General features: G+C 41.2%; 1 protein-coding gene across 4 annotated transcripts in view; it reads right to left on the reverse strand.

The window, feature by feature from the left end:
* Positions 1–4,627: 4,627 nt before the first annotated feature.
* LOC125179626 (centriolin-like) overlaps positions 4,628–19,693 on the reverse strand; it is a 28,199-nt gene continuing 13,133 nt past the window's right edge. For 2 of the 4 annotated variants that reach the window (XM_067002519.1, XM_067002518.1), the window contains exons 3-8: positions 15,100–15,250; positions 14,370–14,463; positions 13,227–13,345; positions 12,085–12,227; positions 11,211–11,408; positions 4,628–9,116 (exon numbers count right to left, since the gene is read on the reverse strand). In XM_067002519.1, coding sequence (XP_066858620.1) covers positions 9,005–9,116; positions 11,211–11,408; positions 12,085–12,227; positions 13,227–13,345; positions 14,370–14,463; positions 15,100–15,250 — 817 coding nt within the window. In that variant the 3' untranslated portion in view covers positions 4,628–9,004. Of the gene's footprint in view, positions 9,117–11,210; positions 11,409–12,084; positions 12,228–13,226; positions 13,346–14,369; positions 14,464–15,099; positions 15,251–16,408; positions 16,500–19,693 lie in introns of all 4 variants that reach the window. The other 2 variants (XR_010833611.1, XM_067002520.1) reach the window with 2 other exon arrangements.

A 19,693-nucleotide genomic window follows, 5' to 3' on the forward strand; every position in this document is an offset into this window, starting at 1 on the left:
ACTAAGTCTTCCTTTCTCTGGGGAAGGTTGGACCAGAGGCCCTCCAGAGATGTCCGTTCAACCCAAACTCTCTTATAACACAGCCTTTCCATCACGAGCACTGCACGAGTGCACCAGCCAGCACCAAGTGTTCCAGCAAAACAAACATGTGAGACCTGCATCACAAGCGGTGGTGTTTGGTGAGAGGGGATGGCTGACCACACGAGAGTGCAAAACCTGCATGCAGCAACAGGGGCTGCTCCTCCCCACACCCAAACTGAGGAATGCCAATATTTATAAGGCTTTATTTAACATGTAAGTGACCGGGGGAAGATGAAACTTCATACTTTTGTAAGAAAAAATGGTTAAACAGAGCACAACAGAAACAGGTCACGATAGCTACTTGGGGTGCTTTGAGGAGCTGAATGTACTCCGTTGTACAGTACTTGTTAGAGCTGAGTATCTCGGGACAGAAAAGGCACCTTGTGAGTCTAGACACCCTTAAAATGAACATCTAGTTAATTCTAAGAAGTGCTGTAATAAAGGGATTTTATTCCTTTGAGAACTCCATGACATGGAATTCTTTGAAGCCACCAGGAGGCCCTCAAGAATAATTTGCAGAACCCCCAAAATTACCACAAAGAGAGGAAAAAGCACTTTAAGCCCAAGGCCTGCTGCCAGCTGCCTCAGGTAGGCTCTTTCAGGCATGCTGGACACAACAGGCTACACTTTCAGCACAAAGTCAAAAACCGAGGGATCCAGAATGGCTTAAGGAAGAAAGAAAGAGCGGCAAATTGCAGCTGATTGTTATTGTCAAAAAAATCAGTGTTTCTCTGTGAAATCAGAGTTTCTTTTGGCTGTAGTTCAGTCCACAGTGAAAAAAAAAAAAAACTTTTTATTTTTCTCATTCATTTTAACTTTTGAGAGTTGCACTGCAGCTCATTGGCCCCGGTTTCGTGGCTGCTCTGCTCTCTGCTGTCGTCCTGATTAGATAGTTCAGGTGATACTACTTCGCCCAAGAAAATATTAATTGCTGTGGCAGCTTTCAGTGCTCATACAGGTATCTGTCTAACAGCTAAACCACCAATTCTTTGTAGATCTATCTTTTCTTCCAATCAACGTGCTTTGTTAAAACAGAGCTAGACACTGAAATGAATAAAAGGAGGTTCTATAGTGAGTAACTACAATTAGTACTGAGAGAGTTACAAAGCCCCCTGCTTTGGGAAGGATCCGCGTATGGGCTGGTGATATGCAGATTTGTCCTTCACCAATCTCTAGAAGAGAACAAGAGCTAAGCATAGCTGAGAAACCCTATTTGTTTTCTTTGAAAGATTGCACCTTGGCTCTACTGCAAATAGCACACCGTCCGTATAGCCCTATCTCAAACTAAAGGATGCGTCTCCAAGTAAATTAGAAAAACAATTTATTCTAAAGAAAGAGATGAATTATAACTTAATTAAAACTACACAAGAAGGCTGGGGAAAGAAGGATTAATTCAGGCCAGTCCCAAGGGAACTCCAGCCCTAGCAGCACTTTGAAAAAAGACATTTGGTTACCATCCATCACCAGCACAGGAATTGCCATCAGTTATTCCCAGGGGGCACGACTTTTCCCAGGTAGATGGCTTCACAAATGTACCTCTTTACCACAGCGTGCTTCCCGAGCACAGAAATCACTCACTCCAAAGTCAGTTTGTATTTAGAAACAAAAAGAAGCAGAGATTGAATGGGAACACAGCAGCAGGCTACTTTGGAAAGATTTAGAGTCACGGCAGACAGCATAGAAGATGCGATACTTGCATAGCATAAAATGCACCCTTAATTTACAGCAAAATCGCCAAAGAGGGTGTTTCAGCATGCTGCCCCATGTTGGAGAGCAGACAGTACTATTGCAAGGTTGATATATGCACGGAGAGTGTTAACCTTCAGCAATATATATCCTGTAAAGAAACTTGTTTACCAGATGCTTTCCCCCAACAATGTCACATTCAGTAATTAATAACCCAAGCTTTATGGTCTATGAAAAGATGTGTTATAATTAGCTTACCTTGTTTAGCACCATGTTGCCTCTTTATTTGCTTCCATTTGCGTGTTGGTAGCTGTCCTCAGACTATTGGGAAGGGGCTTCAGCAAGTTGGCCGAGGCTGGGGGAGCAAATCACAGTAAGTCCTGAGGGGCAAGCACTTGCACAAAACAAATTCAACCTCTGTGATCCCCCTTCCCTGCCACTCCACACCCCAACCCTTCATCTACTCTTTCTTTGGAGGCTCTGAATTTCGGGTCACCAAGTTTCACCTTGTTAGGCAGAGCCTACAGGTGCTTTGGTCAGCTGGCTGTGCTTCTGCTCTGGGCCTTACAAGCATGTCCTTTACCAGCTCTGCTTGGTGGGAGCCTCATGGCTCCTGTCTTCAGCTTCCTGAGAGCCTCACAAAAGCCCTGCCCGTACCGGAAGGGCTGCCTTATATCTGGAGATGGCTGCGCAGGCCCCAGGCCTGAAGGAAAGGATATTTTTAATTTAGAGGCAGGGGAAGGAGGAGAGGGAGTAACAGGAAGACCAGTAGCAACTGGAATATGAGCACATCAGGAGCCCAGCTCACTTAGTGACAGGCCTTGCAGCAGCCACACTGGACTCCGGCCCTTCAGAGGAATCAGGCCCATGGAGGAAATACGCTTATAGAGGCAGAAATGGCTTTCATTTACACACAGATGTTTATAATTAGAAACAGAAACTGAGATATTTTTTCTCTCAATATTGTCACGAGATATGTTCCACTGCAGTTATTTAAAAAAGGCCTAGAGTATTTCAGAAATGACCGTTTACATAATTTACCAACCAAGCCACGGCATGCTCCCAGAGCCCTGACGCTTCTCTCACATTACAAGCAGCCCTTTCTAGCTGCCCTTACTTCGAAGTTGCTTGATGTTAAACACACACACGGCGTTACTACGTCCCATTATATTTTGCTCTAAGCGGAGATATTTGGGATATCGGGGGCTTTAATTACTTACCAGGACTTTCACTACTGCTAAGTACCACAGAAGACATTACCTTTTCAGCCATGTTTGCGGTTGCACACCTGAAGGTAACTGAGCACTGCGTCACAGTCACAAGGAAGGCACGGCAATCCATCTTCTGGGCCACCGAGGCATTACGCAGTGATGTAGAGCTGAAATGTCTCTCCAACAGCACCCTTCTAGCCCTTGGCCAGGCTCTGTCCCAGCCCTAGGTGGTCCCTGGCCGTCCGACCCTCCGGTGAATCCCCGCGGCCTGGTCTGGCTCCTCGTCATGGCACAAACCTCTGCCGCGTGGCCCTGCCCAGGCTCGCGCACGTTATGCTAGCGTTGTACTAACATTATCCTGCTTCCAGCACCGCAGCTCCTTCACCCATCCAGGCACTGGGATGTGACAATCCAGAATTTAAAGGCAGGTTTAGGGTGGACTTAATTATAGCCTTTTCAGTAACTGGCAGACATCTGGGCAGTAAATAGACCTGACTAGAATAAATGGAATTATAACTGGAGACAAATTTGTCCTGGAATTATTCTGGTACATTCAAGCTGACAAATATAATAACTAGGCACTCTGCTATTGTGAGTCTCTTTTTGGTTCAGAGTGCCCAAGTGTGATACTGTCACAGGAAAAACCTTAGGACACTTTTATCTAATCTTTGCGGCACAGGACATAAGAAGTACTTTGAACACTTCCCTTTGTAGTTAAATTAATACTATATTCCAATTTCTCTCTGGGCATAGAGCTATACTTCTGAACTTCAGCTGTGGTTTTAGGCTTGTATGCATTGCAATGTTTAGACAAAGACAATAAACAAAGCAAAGGAGCAGAGGAAAACAGAATGCCAATACGTCCAAGTTAGAATCGGTGGTAAAACATTAAGCTGAGTGAAGAACTGCAGCAGGTCTAAGCTCCTTATCCTTTGTCTTGTAGACACTGTTGATTTTAAATGTCCTCCGAGTTGAACTCATTCTTCTATAATCTTGTGCCCTGAATTAGACATCTGTCCTCACGAAGAACTCTGCCTTTGAAAGATTAAATAGGGACAGCTCATTCAGAATGGATGTCTGTTTAATTTAAATTATTTTACTGATTTATTTAAATCCACAGAACTTTTTGCTCCACCAACAGTTTTGCTTTGCCTTCATGATACCAAGCATACCACATGCAGTGGTGGGCCTGAAGGTGGAAGTGGGAGAAACTGGGAGAACAGCTGGGCCTGGCAGGCAACGAAAGGCTTGCAGCAGCCTGAATGACCGGACCCGGAGTTTCATGCTCAAAAGAAGCATGGGCCCAACACAAGGAAGGTCTCTGGAGCTACAAGAGTGGCGCTGAACTAACACAGAAGAAGATGCAGGATAAGACCCCAAAACGTAAAACTCAAAGACGCAATGCTGAGGAAAAGGTGAGAGCAAAGTACTGACTCTGAAAGGGCTTGGAGCCGCCAGTATAGATGCAGTCTCCTGTTTGACTTCCCTTGTGTTCAGAAAAATGGAACTTTGTACATTTTATGCAGGAAATTGAAGTTGCGTCAGAGAAACATCTGACTTCACCATCAGTTCCTTTTAATAGGAACATCCTTAAACCGGCTCAGTGCTCAGGTTGAAAGGAGTAATTCCAGCAATCTAATAGAAAGAAAACAGACAGTACATAGAGTAGAAGTGGGAAATTTATTATGTTAACACACAATAAAAATAAAACGATCAGTGTGAAAAAGAAAAAAAAAAAGGCTGACTGCACAGTTTCCTGTAGTTTGACTATTCAAGAACTTTCTGGTCATTCCCAATTTGTTACTATCCATGCTTGTCTCATCCCTGGTATGGTCATTACATTTATTTTTATAGCTGCTTTTATCCAAAGCATATGTTTTCAATGGCCTTCATTCCTTATCTTCAGTGCTTTCAATTACATAATGCGGCACGGTACCTGGCAATTCCAAAGCAAATGTATCTTGGATGATAGATTACAAATGAAAAATGAACGCTCTGAGACATCTTAATAGCTTATTTCCACCCATGCTTCCTGCCAATGTGCCTCTGTGTCTCATACATGTATCCAGATAGATCAAAACATCAGTATATTCAGTATATTCACCAGTCGGTATATTCACTGCATTCATTTTTAGTTTCAGTGCTGATAGCCAGGAAATAATCAAAAATGCTGAAGGTTCTTTATTGAACAGCAAAACTTAAATGGCAGTGATTGAAAACCGCCTTTATAGACTAGAAAGTATCTGATTTTAATTAGTTAGGAAGGAAATGGTAAAACAAAAGAACATAGTCTGATCTTCAGAAATGTCCTCATGGGAAAGGGGAGAGTGCTCTGCTTCTCAAAGGTTAACAGCCTCGCGGTGCCCTTTCTGGGTACCCGGTGCCTGATTTGCGAGCTGGTTGCTTCCTGCCTTCCTCTCGTCCATGCAGAAGAAAGCTGTGCTTCTGCAGCTTCGAAGACAGTGGAAGTTTTGCTGTTAAATTAAACATGGGAAGGACTTGGGTAGTCACTTGTGTTAAGTGAGGAAATAAGCAAGTACCGAAGGCACCACTGTCTGATGCTGAATCTGCAGGCTCCATTGTTCATTTCTAGTTTGCCTCTGTTGCGCTCTCAGCCTCTGAAGCTCAGTGTAAGGGAGCTAAAAGAAAATGTTTGTAAAGAAAACCAGTGAGCCACTGCTCTCCTGTTCACTGTGCTCGTGTCTGGTACTGGTGGCTGCAACGCACAGTCCCGGAGAAGGATAATGGCCCACGGTCTTCATTTCCTGGGTGATTTAAATCATTTGGGCTGATAAGAACACAGTGTGCTTGTGCTTCGTGTTGTACAGGGTTAATGTGTACATGAGCCAAGGGTCTTCTTTGAAATGCTCATTAGTAGCTGATGATTTCTTTTCTGTTAGGGCTTTGACTGCTTCCAAGACCCATGTACTTAATACTTTCAGATGTTTTAAATCCTGCTCTGGAATTCCCGGGATGACAGTAAATAGACTAAATGACAAGTGTTGTTTTTTCTCATTTTCTTTCAGGAATCTGTCTTTGATTTGGTATTGCTCACTCCTTATTTCATACTGAAAGACTGAGACATAATGACAGATAGACAGTTATAACGAGACTTGGGAACTCACTTCTGATCTCTGTCAAACCCAGACCTGTCATGATGTTAGGCAAGATTTTGGGAATGTTCTGGTAAAGTTTCATGAAATATCAGGTCTGAAGGTATCTTTGTAAGTAATCAGAAATACACAGTTCATTTTGGGATGCTTTGATACCAAGCTCACAGGTGGTTGTTATTATTCTAGATTTCAGAACGCAATCACTGTAAATAAAATCTCAAAACCTCCAGCCAAATAAAGGCTCTACTTTCATTCCACTCCTTCCAGGTTTTCTTGAAACCTTAGATTGGGTTTCGATTAGACCATTCCATAACATAACTGCAGAAAACAAAGGAATAAAGCTCAAGAGTAATTTGCTTCGGGCCCATCTTTTCTTGGGCTTGGACAGGTGTTTCTCATGACTGCAACACAGTCTTGGGCCGAAAGCCCATCTTTTGAGATGAGAACAAAACAGTCTCTTAACCTCATAGCAGCTGCAGTGATTCCTTCATCTTTTCTGAGCCCTGACCAAGTGCAAGGGATCTGCTCTCAGTGGTGCCAGGCCTGGAACACTGAAATGGGGCAAGCTTGGAATTCCCCCCTAACAAATGTCACAGTCAAGCTGAGTGTAAGTTTAGCAGGAAAGGAAAGACAGCAATATAATCAAATTTAGAGCCTAAAATGTGTGTTAATTTATCCCTGGTTTGGCTTGTTTCTAAAGGTTCCTGCTGCTGGGGTTTCCAGCTGCCTGGTGATGTTGAAATGTGTCCAGGGTTCTTCCTCTGTCTCGTGGCTGTTGTCCAGCCAAACAGCTGGAACCTGATTGCTCTTTCTTCCCGGTTTCCCTTGTGACAGTGCTGACAGTGAACGTCTCATTTAAATCTCATTGCAGCAAAGTGACTCAAACATTACCGGTACATTTTTGCTCCTGGATGCACTTTAAATAAGATCAGCGTGGCTCCCCAGATGGTACCTACATTCATCTGGGATTCCAAGCCAGAGCATTAAAATACTGAAAGGAAAACCGAGGGTGGAACCAGCTCCCCATCAGGAAAGAATAAACCAGCGTCCGTTCCTCTGTCTTGCGACTGACCCAGGTTTCGGGTCAAGAGAGGAAAGCCTCCGAGGGTTCCCAGGAGACAATCAACCAGTTTCTTTGGAAAAGCTTGTTCCCCTTTTCCATCTCTCGATGCAGCAGCCTCACAGCAGGCAGTGTTGAGCTGCTTGCTCCTGTCTGTCTCCACCCGGGCCAGCAGGGGTTTTCCTTCCCACCCCATCCCCTCTCAGCCTTCGCTCCTGGCCTTACTTCGGAGGAGACGGTGTTTTCTCACATACATCCTCAGTCAAGAAGTATATTCCATCCTTTGTTTTCATGCTTTCCATTCCCAAATGCAACAGTTGGGGTTTTATGTTGATTACTGTATTATACTAGTTCTGGATAAATCTCTAGACTCGAGGTAGAGTACGGGCCTCATTCCTCAGAAGGTTTTCAGGTTTTCTGCTCTTTTCCTCCCTGCGTGAAAGACACCTGCTCTCTGGACCAGTTTGCCATGCTGCCCAGCACACGCTGTTTTGCTTTGCCTATCTCGAAGTTCTTGTCCCTCTGTAAACCACATCTCTTCCCTGAAGCTGTAAGAGCTTGTTGGACTGTATCATCTTGATATACCCTGTGTACGAGCCCCCAGCCTGACGCTTTTCCTTTCACAGCTTTACAAAAGATTTTGAGCTAGGTGCTGTTACGCATTCAAAATCATGGGATCTAGCTCATGCAATATTTTGATCAGTATCTTGACCAACTGTTTTGACTGCTAAGCTGTGGGAGAGGTAAGGATACTCGTAAGGGAGGGCCTTAACTTCTCGAGCTGGTCATTTCCCTTGCTCTGATCCAACACAGCCCGAGCTGCTGCAGCCTTTCTGTGGCTGAGCCATCGCACTGCAGAGCTCACAGGGCTGGGCACTCATTATTCCTCTCTCCGTAACTGAACCAAACCGCGCCTGTAGCCAATACACAGCAGAGAATTTATTGTCTGTCTCTGGAATTAGGCAATTCTGTTAATTGTCTTCATTTTCCAGGACTCTATCATTGTCTTCCCGAACCATTAGTGGCATAGCAATTTGTGTACCAGCATGAGCTGCCTGGAAGAAAAGCTAAAATTGAACAGAAAGTGAATCAAAGACAAGGACGGACACCTCTCAAAGACAATTGCACTCAGATATCCCAGGGAGCCCTGATAAATCCCTTTCTTGCTTCCACAGCTCTTCTCCCTCATTGTAGCTTTGGTTTGAGGAACCTTTACTAAGCAGCAAGACATTCCTAAACAACACCAGCCACCAGCTGAAAGACTTCTTTCCTCTTTTGTGATTTACTTTGTCACTGTTTTCTAGACATACCAAACGCAATGGTGCTCCTAAACAAATACTTTTTGCATTATTTTTGATTTTCTAAGTGCCAAAATGATTGGGGTGGCTCTGGCTTTCCCAAATACAAAGCCCACTCAAAAGCACTAAGGACATCAGTGGGACATAAAGAAGGAAAGTGCACAGCCTGGTCTTCTATTCATTTTTTTTCCCTTTGCAGCCTGGATGTTAATCCCTGTAACATTTCCTGCATTGGTCTGGAGTTGGACATGCTTTTGGTGAACACAATGGGAGTCAATAATTTTTTTTTTTTTACACAGAGTTCTTAGACCAGCAAGTCACCCAATATTTTTAATACACTAAATTCATGACACTCAGCATACACGTTATGTCTTATTTATGTCATTTATCCATACTTACTTGGTGTCTGTGGTATCATGAGCACATTCAGAAGAATTTTATTTCTGATTCAATGCCTCTTTGATCAGAAAAAAATATTAACTTCCACGTGCAGGATTTATTGATTCTTTAAATAAGGTGATTCGAGCACAGTTGTGATGATACAAGAACACAGTGCTAGAGCACAGTACACATTTTGGGGAAAAAACTGGTATCTGGGGGTGAAAAGTCCTCTGGTAGTTTTGGGATACCATCCAGTATTTTCAGATTTGGCAAACTGAAGAATACACTTAAAAAGAGACAAAAGAAAAATAGAAATTGAGAGAAGTATTCTTTGGAGATGTTGAGAACCAAACAGACACTGACCAAAAAAAAAAAAAGGGGGGGGGGGGGGGGGGATACAAAGATAACCAAAATATGTTTGTGTTGTTGGAAATCTTGATTTGGTATTTGTTGCAGAATTGATTCGGTAAAGAATTAATTAAATTTTCTCAGTTTTCATTCTGTTGCCAAATTTTTATATCCTCAAACTCATGAAAGCACTCCAGGTGTCTACATTTTGAACAGAGTACAACCAAACCAGTTGTCTGATGCAAAAGAGGGGGCACAGGGTTAGCCTAGACTGAAATTCCTAGGCTGCTGAAAATCAAAGACTCAGACTGCAAGGAGCTCAGCTCAACTTTTATCCTTCTGTGAGAGAGAAGCAGGGCTCTCTGCAAAGCACCTCCATTTCTCACAAAGAAAATAAGTCCTCCCTCTTTGGTAGGCATGCTGCCAAACTGAAATGAATGGCTCTACCTCCTGTCATACTGCTCCTTTCAAACAGCGTATCAGTATCTCTAACCTTGGTCATTACGACTGCTGTTTGCTTCAGAGGAGGCGTCTGATGGAATTGTTGCTCCCTACAAGCATTACACAGGGTCCTAACCCACATGCTGTGGCATTTGCTCCTGCGCCTTCTGAGGTGAGCACGGACTTCAGGGCTCAGCCTCGGCATGTCAGGGCTTTATCTAGGCTTGAAAATGATTCACTCTGTCTTCCAACACTGGCAGCGAAAGCAATACCAGGGAGATATATTTAATTGCTTTAAAAGTTGGTAGGATTAAGGGCATAAAGATAATTAATAGTTGTTAAAAAGCGCTTTTCAGCTTTTCTTCTCCTGGACCTTTTGATATGTAAATAAGATGTGAAACCCATTATATTAAATTTACTGTGTAACTTTCACTTTGATATCTGCCTATCCATCTTTAAAACGCACAAGCATTACCATCACACCGGTAAAAGGCTGCCTACTAGACTGAAGTAAAAGCCAACTGGAAGCTCAGAAAGATTTTCATTTAACAAGTTCCTTCTCTTTTTTTCTCTCCCGGGAAGAAGAGACTTCTCAGACACATGCAGTAAGGTTTATCTCAGAAATAACCTGCTGTAGATGACTGACTAGATTCTGTGTTTGTTGTTGGGAAAAACACCCAACCGTGTCGATTTCAGGAGTTCAGAAGGAACACGCTTCATTCCCCATCTTGACCTGTGTCCAATTTTTTTCCTGGCAATAGGGTTTTGGAGTCAACATTAATTGGGTAAAATGGAATAGGGATGTGAGTGTCAAAATGTGCATGAGACTTAGAATAAATTATCTTGCCCTGAATTCTCTACTCTGTCATGGATTTGAGTTTTCATTTCTAGTATCTGAGGCAGCTCAGTTAAGTTTATGCTATGTGGCATTGCCTGCAACCTGCACATACACCAGGTGGAGGATTCAAGGCAGTGCAGCTCCCACAGTGCTGTCACAGAGAGAAAGCACCGAATACAGAAAAAATCAAATGAAGGTAACTGAAATGTCTCTTGCTTTAGCTCCCATCTTTCAACACATCCTTCTCATTCCACCTCTGACATCTAATGCAATTTAGACTCCTTTCGGAATACATGAGTGATGCAATGAGACAGAAGAGAGTTTGAGTAATAGGTAGTTTCTATTAATAAAAGAGAATCTAATTTATCTGCCCTACTCGCTGTCTCTAAACGTGATCCATGGACTTAGTTCAGTTCATGAACTGCCATTCACATGATTAGAAAGCCTCCCAGGAAGTTTCTGAATACTTTGTGGCTATTCTCAGATAATGGCTTGCCAGCCCACCTTCCTGAAGCACCTGTGATGGTTGGGAATATGGGCAAATAAAGAGATTACTTGGGAGAGCTTGTATTTCACAGAGTCACAGAATGGCTCGGGATGGAAGGGACCTCTGGAGGTCATCTGGTCCAAACTCTTCTCCTGTCATTGGACACCAAATTTGGGATCCTGGTTGAGATCCTACTCTTTTTGTGCTCTCTCACAAATATTTCTTGTGTTAACCCACTTTTTTGCCCACGGGATGGTAAGACTTACTGTTGCCTGTAGCTTTCTTGAAACTCACAGGGATTCCTCTTGAGTACAAGGGATTCGAGTGGAGTGTGTCTCAAGTCTGATATTCCACTTAGTGTCATAATGTTATTTTCAGCCAGTGATAAGTGCTGAATCTGAGGTATTTTTGGCAGCTGTTTGAAGGATGTAAAGTAGTTTTTATTGACATTTAGTTCTCTGCATCTGTAAAGTACAAAGCATATGACATCACTGACCACATTCATAATAGTACACACCTGTAATCCAAGCATGGCATCTTGGAGTTTCCAATGAGAGGTACAACAATTTGATTCCTAGGGACCTGTTTTCACACTTTTTTACATATGTGTTATTTTTGCTAACCAAGGTCTGCAAGATAATATCTTTATACTTTATACTCTCAGCTTTCTCTATATTGTACAATAGATACATCATTACTCCTGTTCCCTGTATGAGAACTTTTGATATACCTGGCCACAAGACATCAGAATAGCAATAGATCCATTGTAAAAATATAGTTGTAATGGTTGCACCCGGCCTCCCTGCTCAGGTCATGTTCCACCATCTCTTCGTACACATTCTTTTAGCGTTTAACAAGTTCCCTTTTAGGAAAAATATCACTGAACTTGAGAAGACTCATGAATTATCTACCAGGAATAAAGGGGACATCATCTTACCTCCTTACTGAATATTTTCAACTCGGGTATTACATGAACTCAGAATAGAAATATACTGATGGGATTCTCAATATAACAACTCCCAAAATATCATATTTTGGCAGTTTGCAAGAGTCTGCTCCAGCCATTACTTACGTAAATAACAGTTTTTATTTCTATGATATCAAATATATATATATATATACGCAGAACATTTTGTCTACCTTGGCAACCGTATGGCACTTAGGTCTGTCAAAGAATTGTCCACCAACCACAGTTTTTCCACACGAATTAATCTTTGAAGAATTCTTCTGAAGTTTTCCACCTGGTAAAGATCACCCAGGTCCTGAAATGAGAGGTTCAGCTCCTGGGGAGAGAAAAATAATAGAAATTACTTAAATTTTTTTCTTGCTTTCTATTAACTACATTACTAAATCTTTTCAACGTCAGAATTAGTTAAAAGGTGAATCGATTTTATTATGCTACTCTTCCACCAATTAAAAACAAAAGGTGGTGCCAAATTTGCCTTTGAATCATAGCGGTGCACTGCATAATGCAATGAAAGTAAGGGTCACCTGAAGCGGTAATGATAGAAAAAGCTGGAGTTTTGCCAATCAGATAGCAGTCATCTGCGTGGGGCTGCAGATGGGAGTGTTTCTCGAACTTCAGCTCTCTCTATCGTCATCTGATCCACCGGTCTCCTTCCTCCACCCACTCTCCAACAGTCTTTTCCATAATCTCCCATTTTCTTTGCTTCATTATTTTTTTTATTTTCTCCCTTGTGCTCTTTTACTCCAGAAAACATCTCTTAAGCACGTGAACCTTTCTTCCAGTCTCCTCCTTCCTCTTTGATTAGGGATGCCCGTGTGTATGCTGGGTGGACAAAGCAGGACTAAGTGATCATGGCTTAAAGTAAGTTCCTACAGGGCTTCCTCCTTGATCTCAGGGAGGTCATCACTTATTCCTGATGAGAACCTGCAATAATGTGGTACCTCCAGCCAAAAGAATTGCCTAAGCTGGTATGAGGACAGAGAGGGAGAACTGAAATGAAACTACTCCATTCTCTAACATTTGATTATCATTTTTTTGAGGAAGGTGCTAAGAAGGCAAAGAATTTCACTATTTTTATACGCCCAAGCACAAATGAAGCTTTATTACAAGATAGGAGCTAACTCTTCTCGCTGGGTCAGAACTCAAATTACAACGTATTCCAGTGTTCCTTCCAGCTTGTTGTTTAAACCTTCTGGTTTAAAGTGTCGTGGTGCCAACCTGAGCTTTAAAACTACTAACTGCAAGGAGCAGCCAGTGCATTATTTATTTGGCTTATTTACAATCACAGAACAAAGAACTAATGAGAAAGTTTTACAGCACAGTTTTCCCAGTTCTCTTGAAGTTTCTTTTGCCACTTCTCTGTGTCAGTTACTAGTTTTCTTTTTTTCAAAGTATGTTCTTCTCCTCTGAAAAACAGCTCTTCTTCTGAAGGCCCTGCTCAGAAAAAAAAAAAAAAAAGATTTACAGTAATGGATGTGATATAGAACTGGCATTTAGCTACTTGCTGAAAGATTATATATATGGCTGGGATGATATCTGAAATGAGGGAATATATATAGTATTAAAGGTGCGTAGGTTTCCAGGCTTCAATGAAGTAAATTATTGTGAAGATGTTCTACCATTTCTGGGCCCATTATTCAGCAAGCAATTTAAGGTCATGATGATTTGGTACATGGTTAGTAAGTGACATTTCTTCTACAGCTCAGAAAAAAAGGTTTTTTTCTAAACGGTTGCGCACAAGCATCTGAGTTCTAAAATACTGTTTCTATATATTCTTTCATAGGGTTTAACTAAGATTATGTAACAGAGATGTACTTATCCTTCAACTGTCCTGAGCAAGAGATATGTTTCTAACTCACCAGTCACTGATAACAGCTGCAACTTGGCCTAATATCCTCATTTAAAACTTCTTTGTATTAAGAACAAAACATGCTGAAGACTTAAAGTCAGTGGGTCTACTGAAATGCTAACAGCTATGAACATCTTTAAATTTCTACTGAAAGAAAGGACAGTGTGGCAGTCACTAACATGCAAACACCAGATTTTAAAATCCATCTTTCATTCCTCTTTCTTGAGTACACCTTTAGACTTTAGCCTTAGAGTAATGTATGTGTCACTGTTTGCAGGACTGGACTTCACTCTTGGTTTCTTGTTTGGTATATGCCTGTAGCATTTTGAACAGTATTTAAATGTTAATGAACTTTTGAGAGAGGTAGTAAACAACAGAATACTAAATTTTTTTAAATTAAGACTTCTGCCTTTTGTTTCCTGTTTTCAGAGTTACAAAGAGTATTTTCATAGCAATTTTAAAAAAGTAAGGTTGTACAATATGGAGCGAAATCCCATCCCTTTTCAAAACAGTGCTGAACTCCATGGTTTCATCTCTAACATTTAACAGCACGCTTTTAGAATAAATAGAGATGAGGCATAAACATAAATATGTCTTTTTGTTCTTTACCTTTTCTCACTCGGGGACAGTGAAGCTGATTTCCTTGAACATCATGTTCCTCTATGTCATGCCAGCTGAGATACTTGAAGGAATCAGAAGGAAGCTTAAAAAAAAGCACACACGCACACACACAATAAAAACAAAGAACTAAAAGAGTCAGTTAACGGTTTTTTAGGTTTTGGCATTATATTTTCTTATATTTCTTGCCTTATTACAGTATCAACAATATTCATGCATGTTTACACTGTCTTCTACCTTAATAACATTTGGTGAAGTGCAAAATGATGTATGGGAGTGAGAATACAACAGCATGCATTTGTACATGCATATGCATGTAAACACATTTATGGATCATCTTACATACAAAATAACCTGCATGCAAATGAGACATTAAATCTAAACATAAAAAAACGTGCCACTGCAGTCAAGAACATGAGGTTTCTGCCCATTTTGCCTTTCCACTGAAACATGTTCTGTAATTTCCAGGGCATTTTCCCCTCAAGTTACGGCTGAGCAATGCACACATCCAGAAGCTGGTAGATGCTGTAGGGATTCAGCCACAGCTGACACCATAGCATATAATCTTATTTGTAATCTGATCTAGCTTTGGAAGATAAAAGGCCTCCTTGCATTAACATAATAAGCTTCAAAGCTGAGGAAGAGATTTCAGCCTTAGTTACCCTTTGTCAATGTCTCTCATCTATAAACTTGTCATCGGACCGGTACACCAAACACTTACTGGGGAAGGCAGTCCTGAGTCCCAGTTCTGTCTGATGAATCCTCTGCTTGGTGATAAAACTGGTGGAATAATATCTGTATCACTCAGGACGGAGCAGCAGGTTGAATAGGACTTACAGAATTTCTGATTGCTTGTAGTCAGACCTGAGGAACTAGAGAGATGTAAAACCAGTAATCGATTCTGTTCAAAGAAACACAAAATATTTTATAATACTAGAAAATACAGAGTAGCAAGGGGTAGGGCATACCACCAGATGAGAGCCTCATGATCCTGTCAAACCATAGTTACAGCAGTCCCCTCCGGTCCCTTAACGGGACCTCTCACCTAAGTAGCATTTACGTACATACAGGAGGCTTTCAGGGGTACGTCCAAACATTAGGCAGAGGCACTTACTGGCAGTTTGTCAGAAAAACTCAGCCTTGGAGATAATGAAGAACTGAACCTGTTCAATAACATGGTATGTCCCCTTCTCTCCTTTAATTTATAATAAGATATAATAATAATATTATAATAATAAGACATTTAATAAATAGCCCTGCTGTCATATATCCAGCTTGTATGAAAAGATAACTCAGCTGCATAGTTATTTTAATCGAAGTTCCAAAGAGGAGCTGAACTTTGTTTAATAGAGTCTTGAAGTCATGTGCTTGTGAGCTTTGCCAGCTCATTGCCCAAGAACACTTTCAAAAGTACATTTTATATACCCCAAATGGTGTAATTTCTCCAATTGTGCTTCACAGATATCGAATAATTTGCAGACTGGCAGATGCAATTTAGAAATTTACCATGGAATACTTCAGAAAAATAATTTTAACTTAGTAAGTGTGTGCATACAGCACTATAATTTGACTTTTACTGTACCAGCTCAGCTTGCCAAAAAGTATCAGCTGTCAGAAAGCATCATTAAAACAATTATAGTCAGGAGCAGAAATGGAGAATAAAAATGCTGCTTTAAAATGGTCTGGTGAGGATGGTAATGAAAGTTTCGTATTTAGTGTTAAAGACAAGCTAGATAGCACATCGGCTAAAACTTAAGATTACAGACTTATTGGAAAATAATCATGAAGAGACTTACTCTGTTGACCTTCTAAGATTGTTATGCCTCTTCAAACATTATCAAAACCAAATATTACTTCTAGCCTGGAAGCGCATACTGGCTGTAGAGAAAAGTACTGACATATGGAATTACACCTCCCTTCTTGTTTTACGATTTTTATTTTTTTTTAATGCAATCAAAGCTGCCACAATAAACCATAGGTGACTTAAAAGCTGAGAATGCTCAGCATTTCTGAAAATAACAGTTATTTACTTAGGCATTTTTAGAGGTTGTCTTGAGGCAAAGAGACCATTTTCAGATGTGTGTGCTGCTACAAGTCAGCAGGCATTCACGCACGCAGCAACTGTGAAAAGAAGATTTACCTTTGGTCAATGTGAAAAAAGAAAAGAAAAGAGAAAAAAAGTGCTGGGAACTCTTGCTTAGAATTGTCCTGGTATTTACTTTGCTTCCTTACGCATTAAATGAGGTCATATTAGAGAAAGATATAAAAATGCTTTTATATTCAAGGAAAAGATCTGTTATTCTTCTAAGTTATGGAAAAAATTGTTAAGACATATTCAAATAACTGTTTTTAATTGTGAGACTTTTCAAAACCTTCATCTCACCTAGAAACTGCCTCCTCTGCTGAGACATGAACATACACTGCCAGTCCCTTGAAATGTGGGCTAAAACATTTTAGCTGGATGATTTCTATTCTGATATTTTGGCAGAAACCCACTCGCTAAATTCTGTACCAGTGATAGAAAATAAAACATAAAATTCCAGAATCAATATGTGATAGATAACACTTCTCAAGTCAGGTGGGTAGTGAGATTTCTATTGGAAAGAGTGACAGAAGGAAGCATTTTTCATCTCAAAACTGCCTGAGTTTAATAAGCACCAGCTGGACCCTAACAATGTGTCACAGGATTTTGCAGAAGGAGTGAGTGCAACACCGCTTTTCTCTCTCTTGCTTTGTTTTCCCGATCATTTTGCTGTAAAATTGACATAAAAGAAATTGCAATGAATGAGGCAGGATGCAATTCCAAACAATTACAGATCACACAATACATGAAAGTAACAAAATTTTCTGCCTTGATTGTGAGGCCCTTCGGCTGGATATGAATCTCCAATGACACCTCTGGGAGCACCACACTAGATTATGTCAAGCATTAGGGAAAAAAATTAGATTCATGATGTCTGTCCAGGCTGACTCATTTCCTCTCACTTTGCCTGCAGTGAGAAATTGGTGGCTATCATAAATCACAGATCTAAATTCTTATGAGAGAGGAATTAATTTCAGTAATGGAAACCCTCTGTGGCAATAACCTTCCTCCATTCCTCTCTCTTCTTGGGGTTTGGGGTGGGGGGGGTCAGCATCTGTGATGTCTTTTAAGTAGAGATACTTAGCTATATTTTAAGAATCCTATAAAACGGGATTGGAAATGAAACATAAAATAGTAAGGGGGAAAAACCTTGTATGTGACCAACTCCTAATTTCTGAGGCTGCTGGTATCATCAGTATGGCTTGGCCACTGTTATCCAATCTGCGCACAAAATTAGAGAATAATCAAGTAAACATTAAACATCTAAAACCTTGATCTGGATGAAATATGATTATTCTCACCTAGCTGGAGTTGCCAGCCTGCAAATTGTCTTGACTCCGTCTACAGTTAGTGGAGACAAGTGGGTACGTCCACATATTTCCAGCTGGAGTCTGCTCTGCCTACACGAGGACTACGATAAAGGAGGACTATCATGACGATAAGTCATGACTATCGCTGTGTTCTTTATACTTGTTCATTGGTGGAAGTCAGAGTGGAGAATGAAGTGGCTCAAATACTTTGTGAACTGGGCAGAATGAGTAGAGAACAGCTATTGTTTTTTTCAAAACATGACTTATGAGACTTCACGCTGTATCTTGAAACATCGTGCACTCCTATAGACTTAACTAATAAAAGTCACAGAAATATCGAGACGTCGGTGTCAGTCCTGCCAGTGAAATGGGTCTGCCTCTCCTCACACTGAAATCTTAGCAAAATTTTCATAGGCAATAAAACATTGTGAATTTTCTCACAGCAATGGGAGTACATTTGAGTCCAGCTGACTTTAAGGGTAGAATACATTAAAAGCCCATGAAACGCTTTGATGAGCTATGGGTGTGCTACTTCTGAAGCTATACCAGTGAAATAGATATTCTGTGTGAAAAATATCCCTCCTGTGTATTATTTTAGGCATTTGGCCTTTAAGAAAAGGCTGTCGGTCAAAAGACTTTTCTCCTGACACAACTGGCAGCCTTGATACGGAAACATTTTAGACGCTGGAGCGCATGTTCAGCTTTGCCTCGTGAAAAACAGTAAATGGCAAGCTCGGCAGATGAGCAGTCGAGACAAGGTGGGCTATAAGCAAACACTTGCAATTGGGATTTGGAAGGCTTTTGTCCTGGTGTGTTGAGCAGTTGCGGGGTCTGGCCTAGCCTCCAGGAGCGCTATCCCCAGCTGCTTCCCAGGACTCAGCGGCTCCAAGCAGGCCTAGCTTTCACTGAACCATGCCTACTTTCCATTTAAATCTGAAATGCCCTTGATACAAAAGAAGTAGGGCTGCTTATTCTGTCTCTTGGGGACATGCAGAGTGGGAATTGCTCTGGTGACTGCTACGGCTTCACCTCCACTCAAAGCAGAGAGCACGTGTGATGGAGGGCGTCAGGCTTCAGTGCAAGCCTGCTCAGATTGCTACTTAACAGCAGAGTGCTTCGAGACCTTTTAGTCCTACAACTATACAAGTGGAAAACATGGATCACTCTAAGGGATTAAAATCTGCTGAATTTTAAGATCATCTTTAAGAAAACAAAAAAAAAAGAAAAAAAAAAGGTGATAAACCCTCCCAGAGTGAAGAGTTCTTATATCCAGATAAGAGCCACTGGGTTCGCATAGGCTCTGACAGAGCTGGTTGTGGATCTGTCCAAACTACTCGCACAAATAGCTAGCTGTTTGCCTGCATGATGCAAACACCCAGTTATTTATGTTGTCTCAGCCAAAGCTGATCAACAGAAATGAACTGCAGGGTTAACTTACAAAAATGCAATTTGTAAAGGTATTTAAAAGGCAGGAAACTCGGAATTCAGGCTGTGCTTTGTTCAAAATGCACACAATTTACTGCTATGTAGCAGGTGTTGCTTGTATGCGAAGGTTTATTATGAGAACCCTCTGAACTTAGAAGAGTAGAGGACTTGGACGTAGTGTTTTCATGCTCTATTGCCCTTCAATTATTTTTATAGGGGTTTTATGAGACGTTATCTCGCATTCTGAAGCAGTTCATCTGAGCATAATTTAGTAACAAACACACCTGTAAGTTACGAATCCAATGCATCCTCGCTGCTAACTCAATCATCAATTATCTTGCTTTACGCATCATGAAGTTACCCCCCCAAAAGACATAATTAACATAATTAGTTCTTATTGACATAATTATACATTCCTAGTATATTAACTAGTATTCCGTGCAGCTCTTCATGGATCTAACTTGCCAAAATACAAATTCCACACCTCAACGTGCCTG

This window comes from Anser cygnoides, chromosome 9 (assembly GCF_040182565.1).
Source record: "Anser cygnoides isolate HZ-2024a breed goose chromosome 9, Taihu_goose_T2T_genome, whole genome shotgun sequence".
NCBI lineage: Eukaryota > Metazoa > Chordata > Aves > Anseriformes > Anatidae > Anser > Anser cygnoides.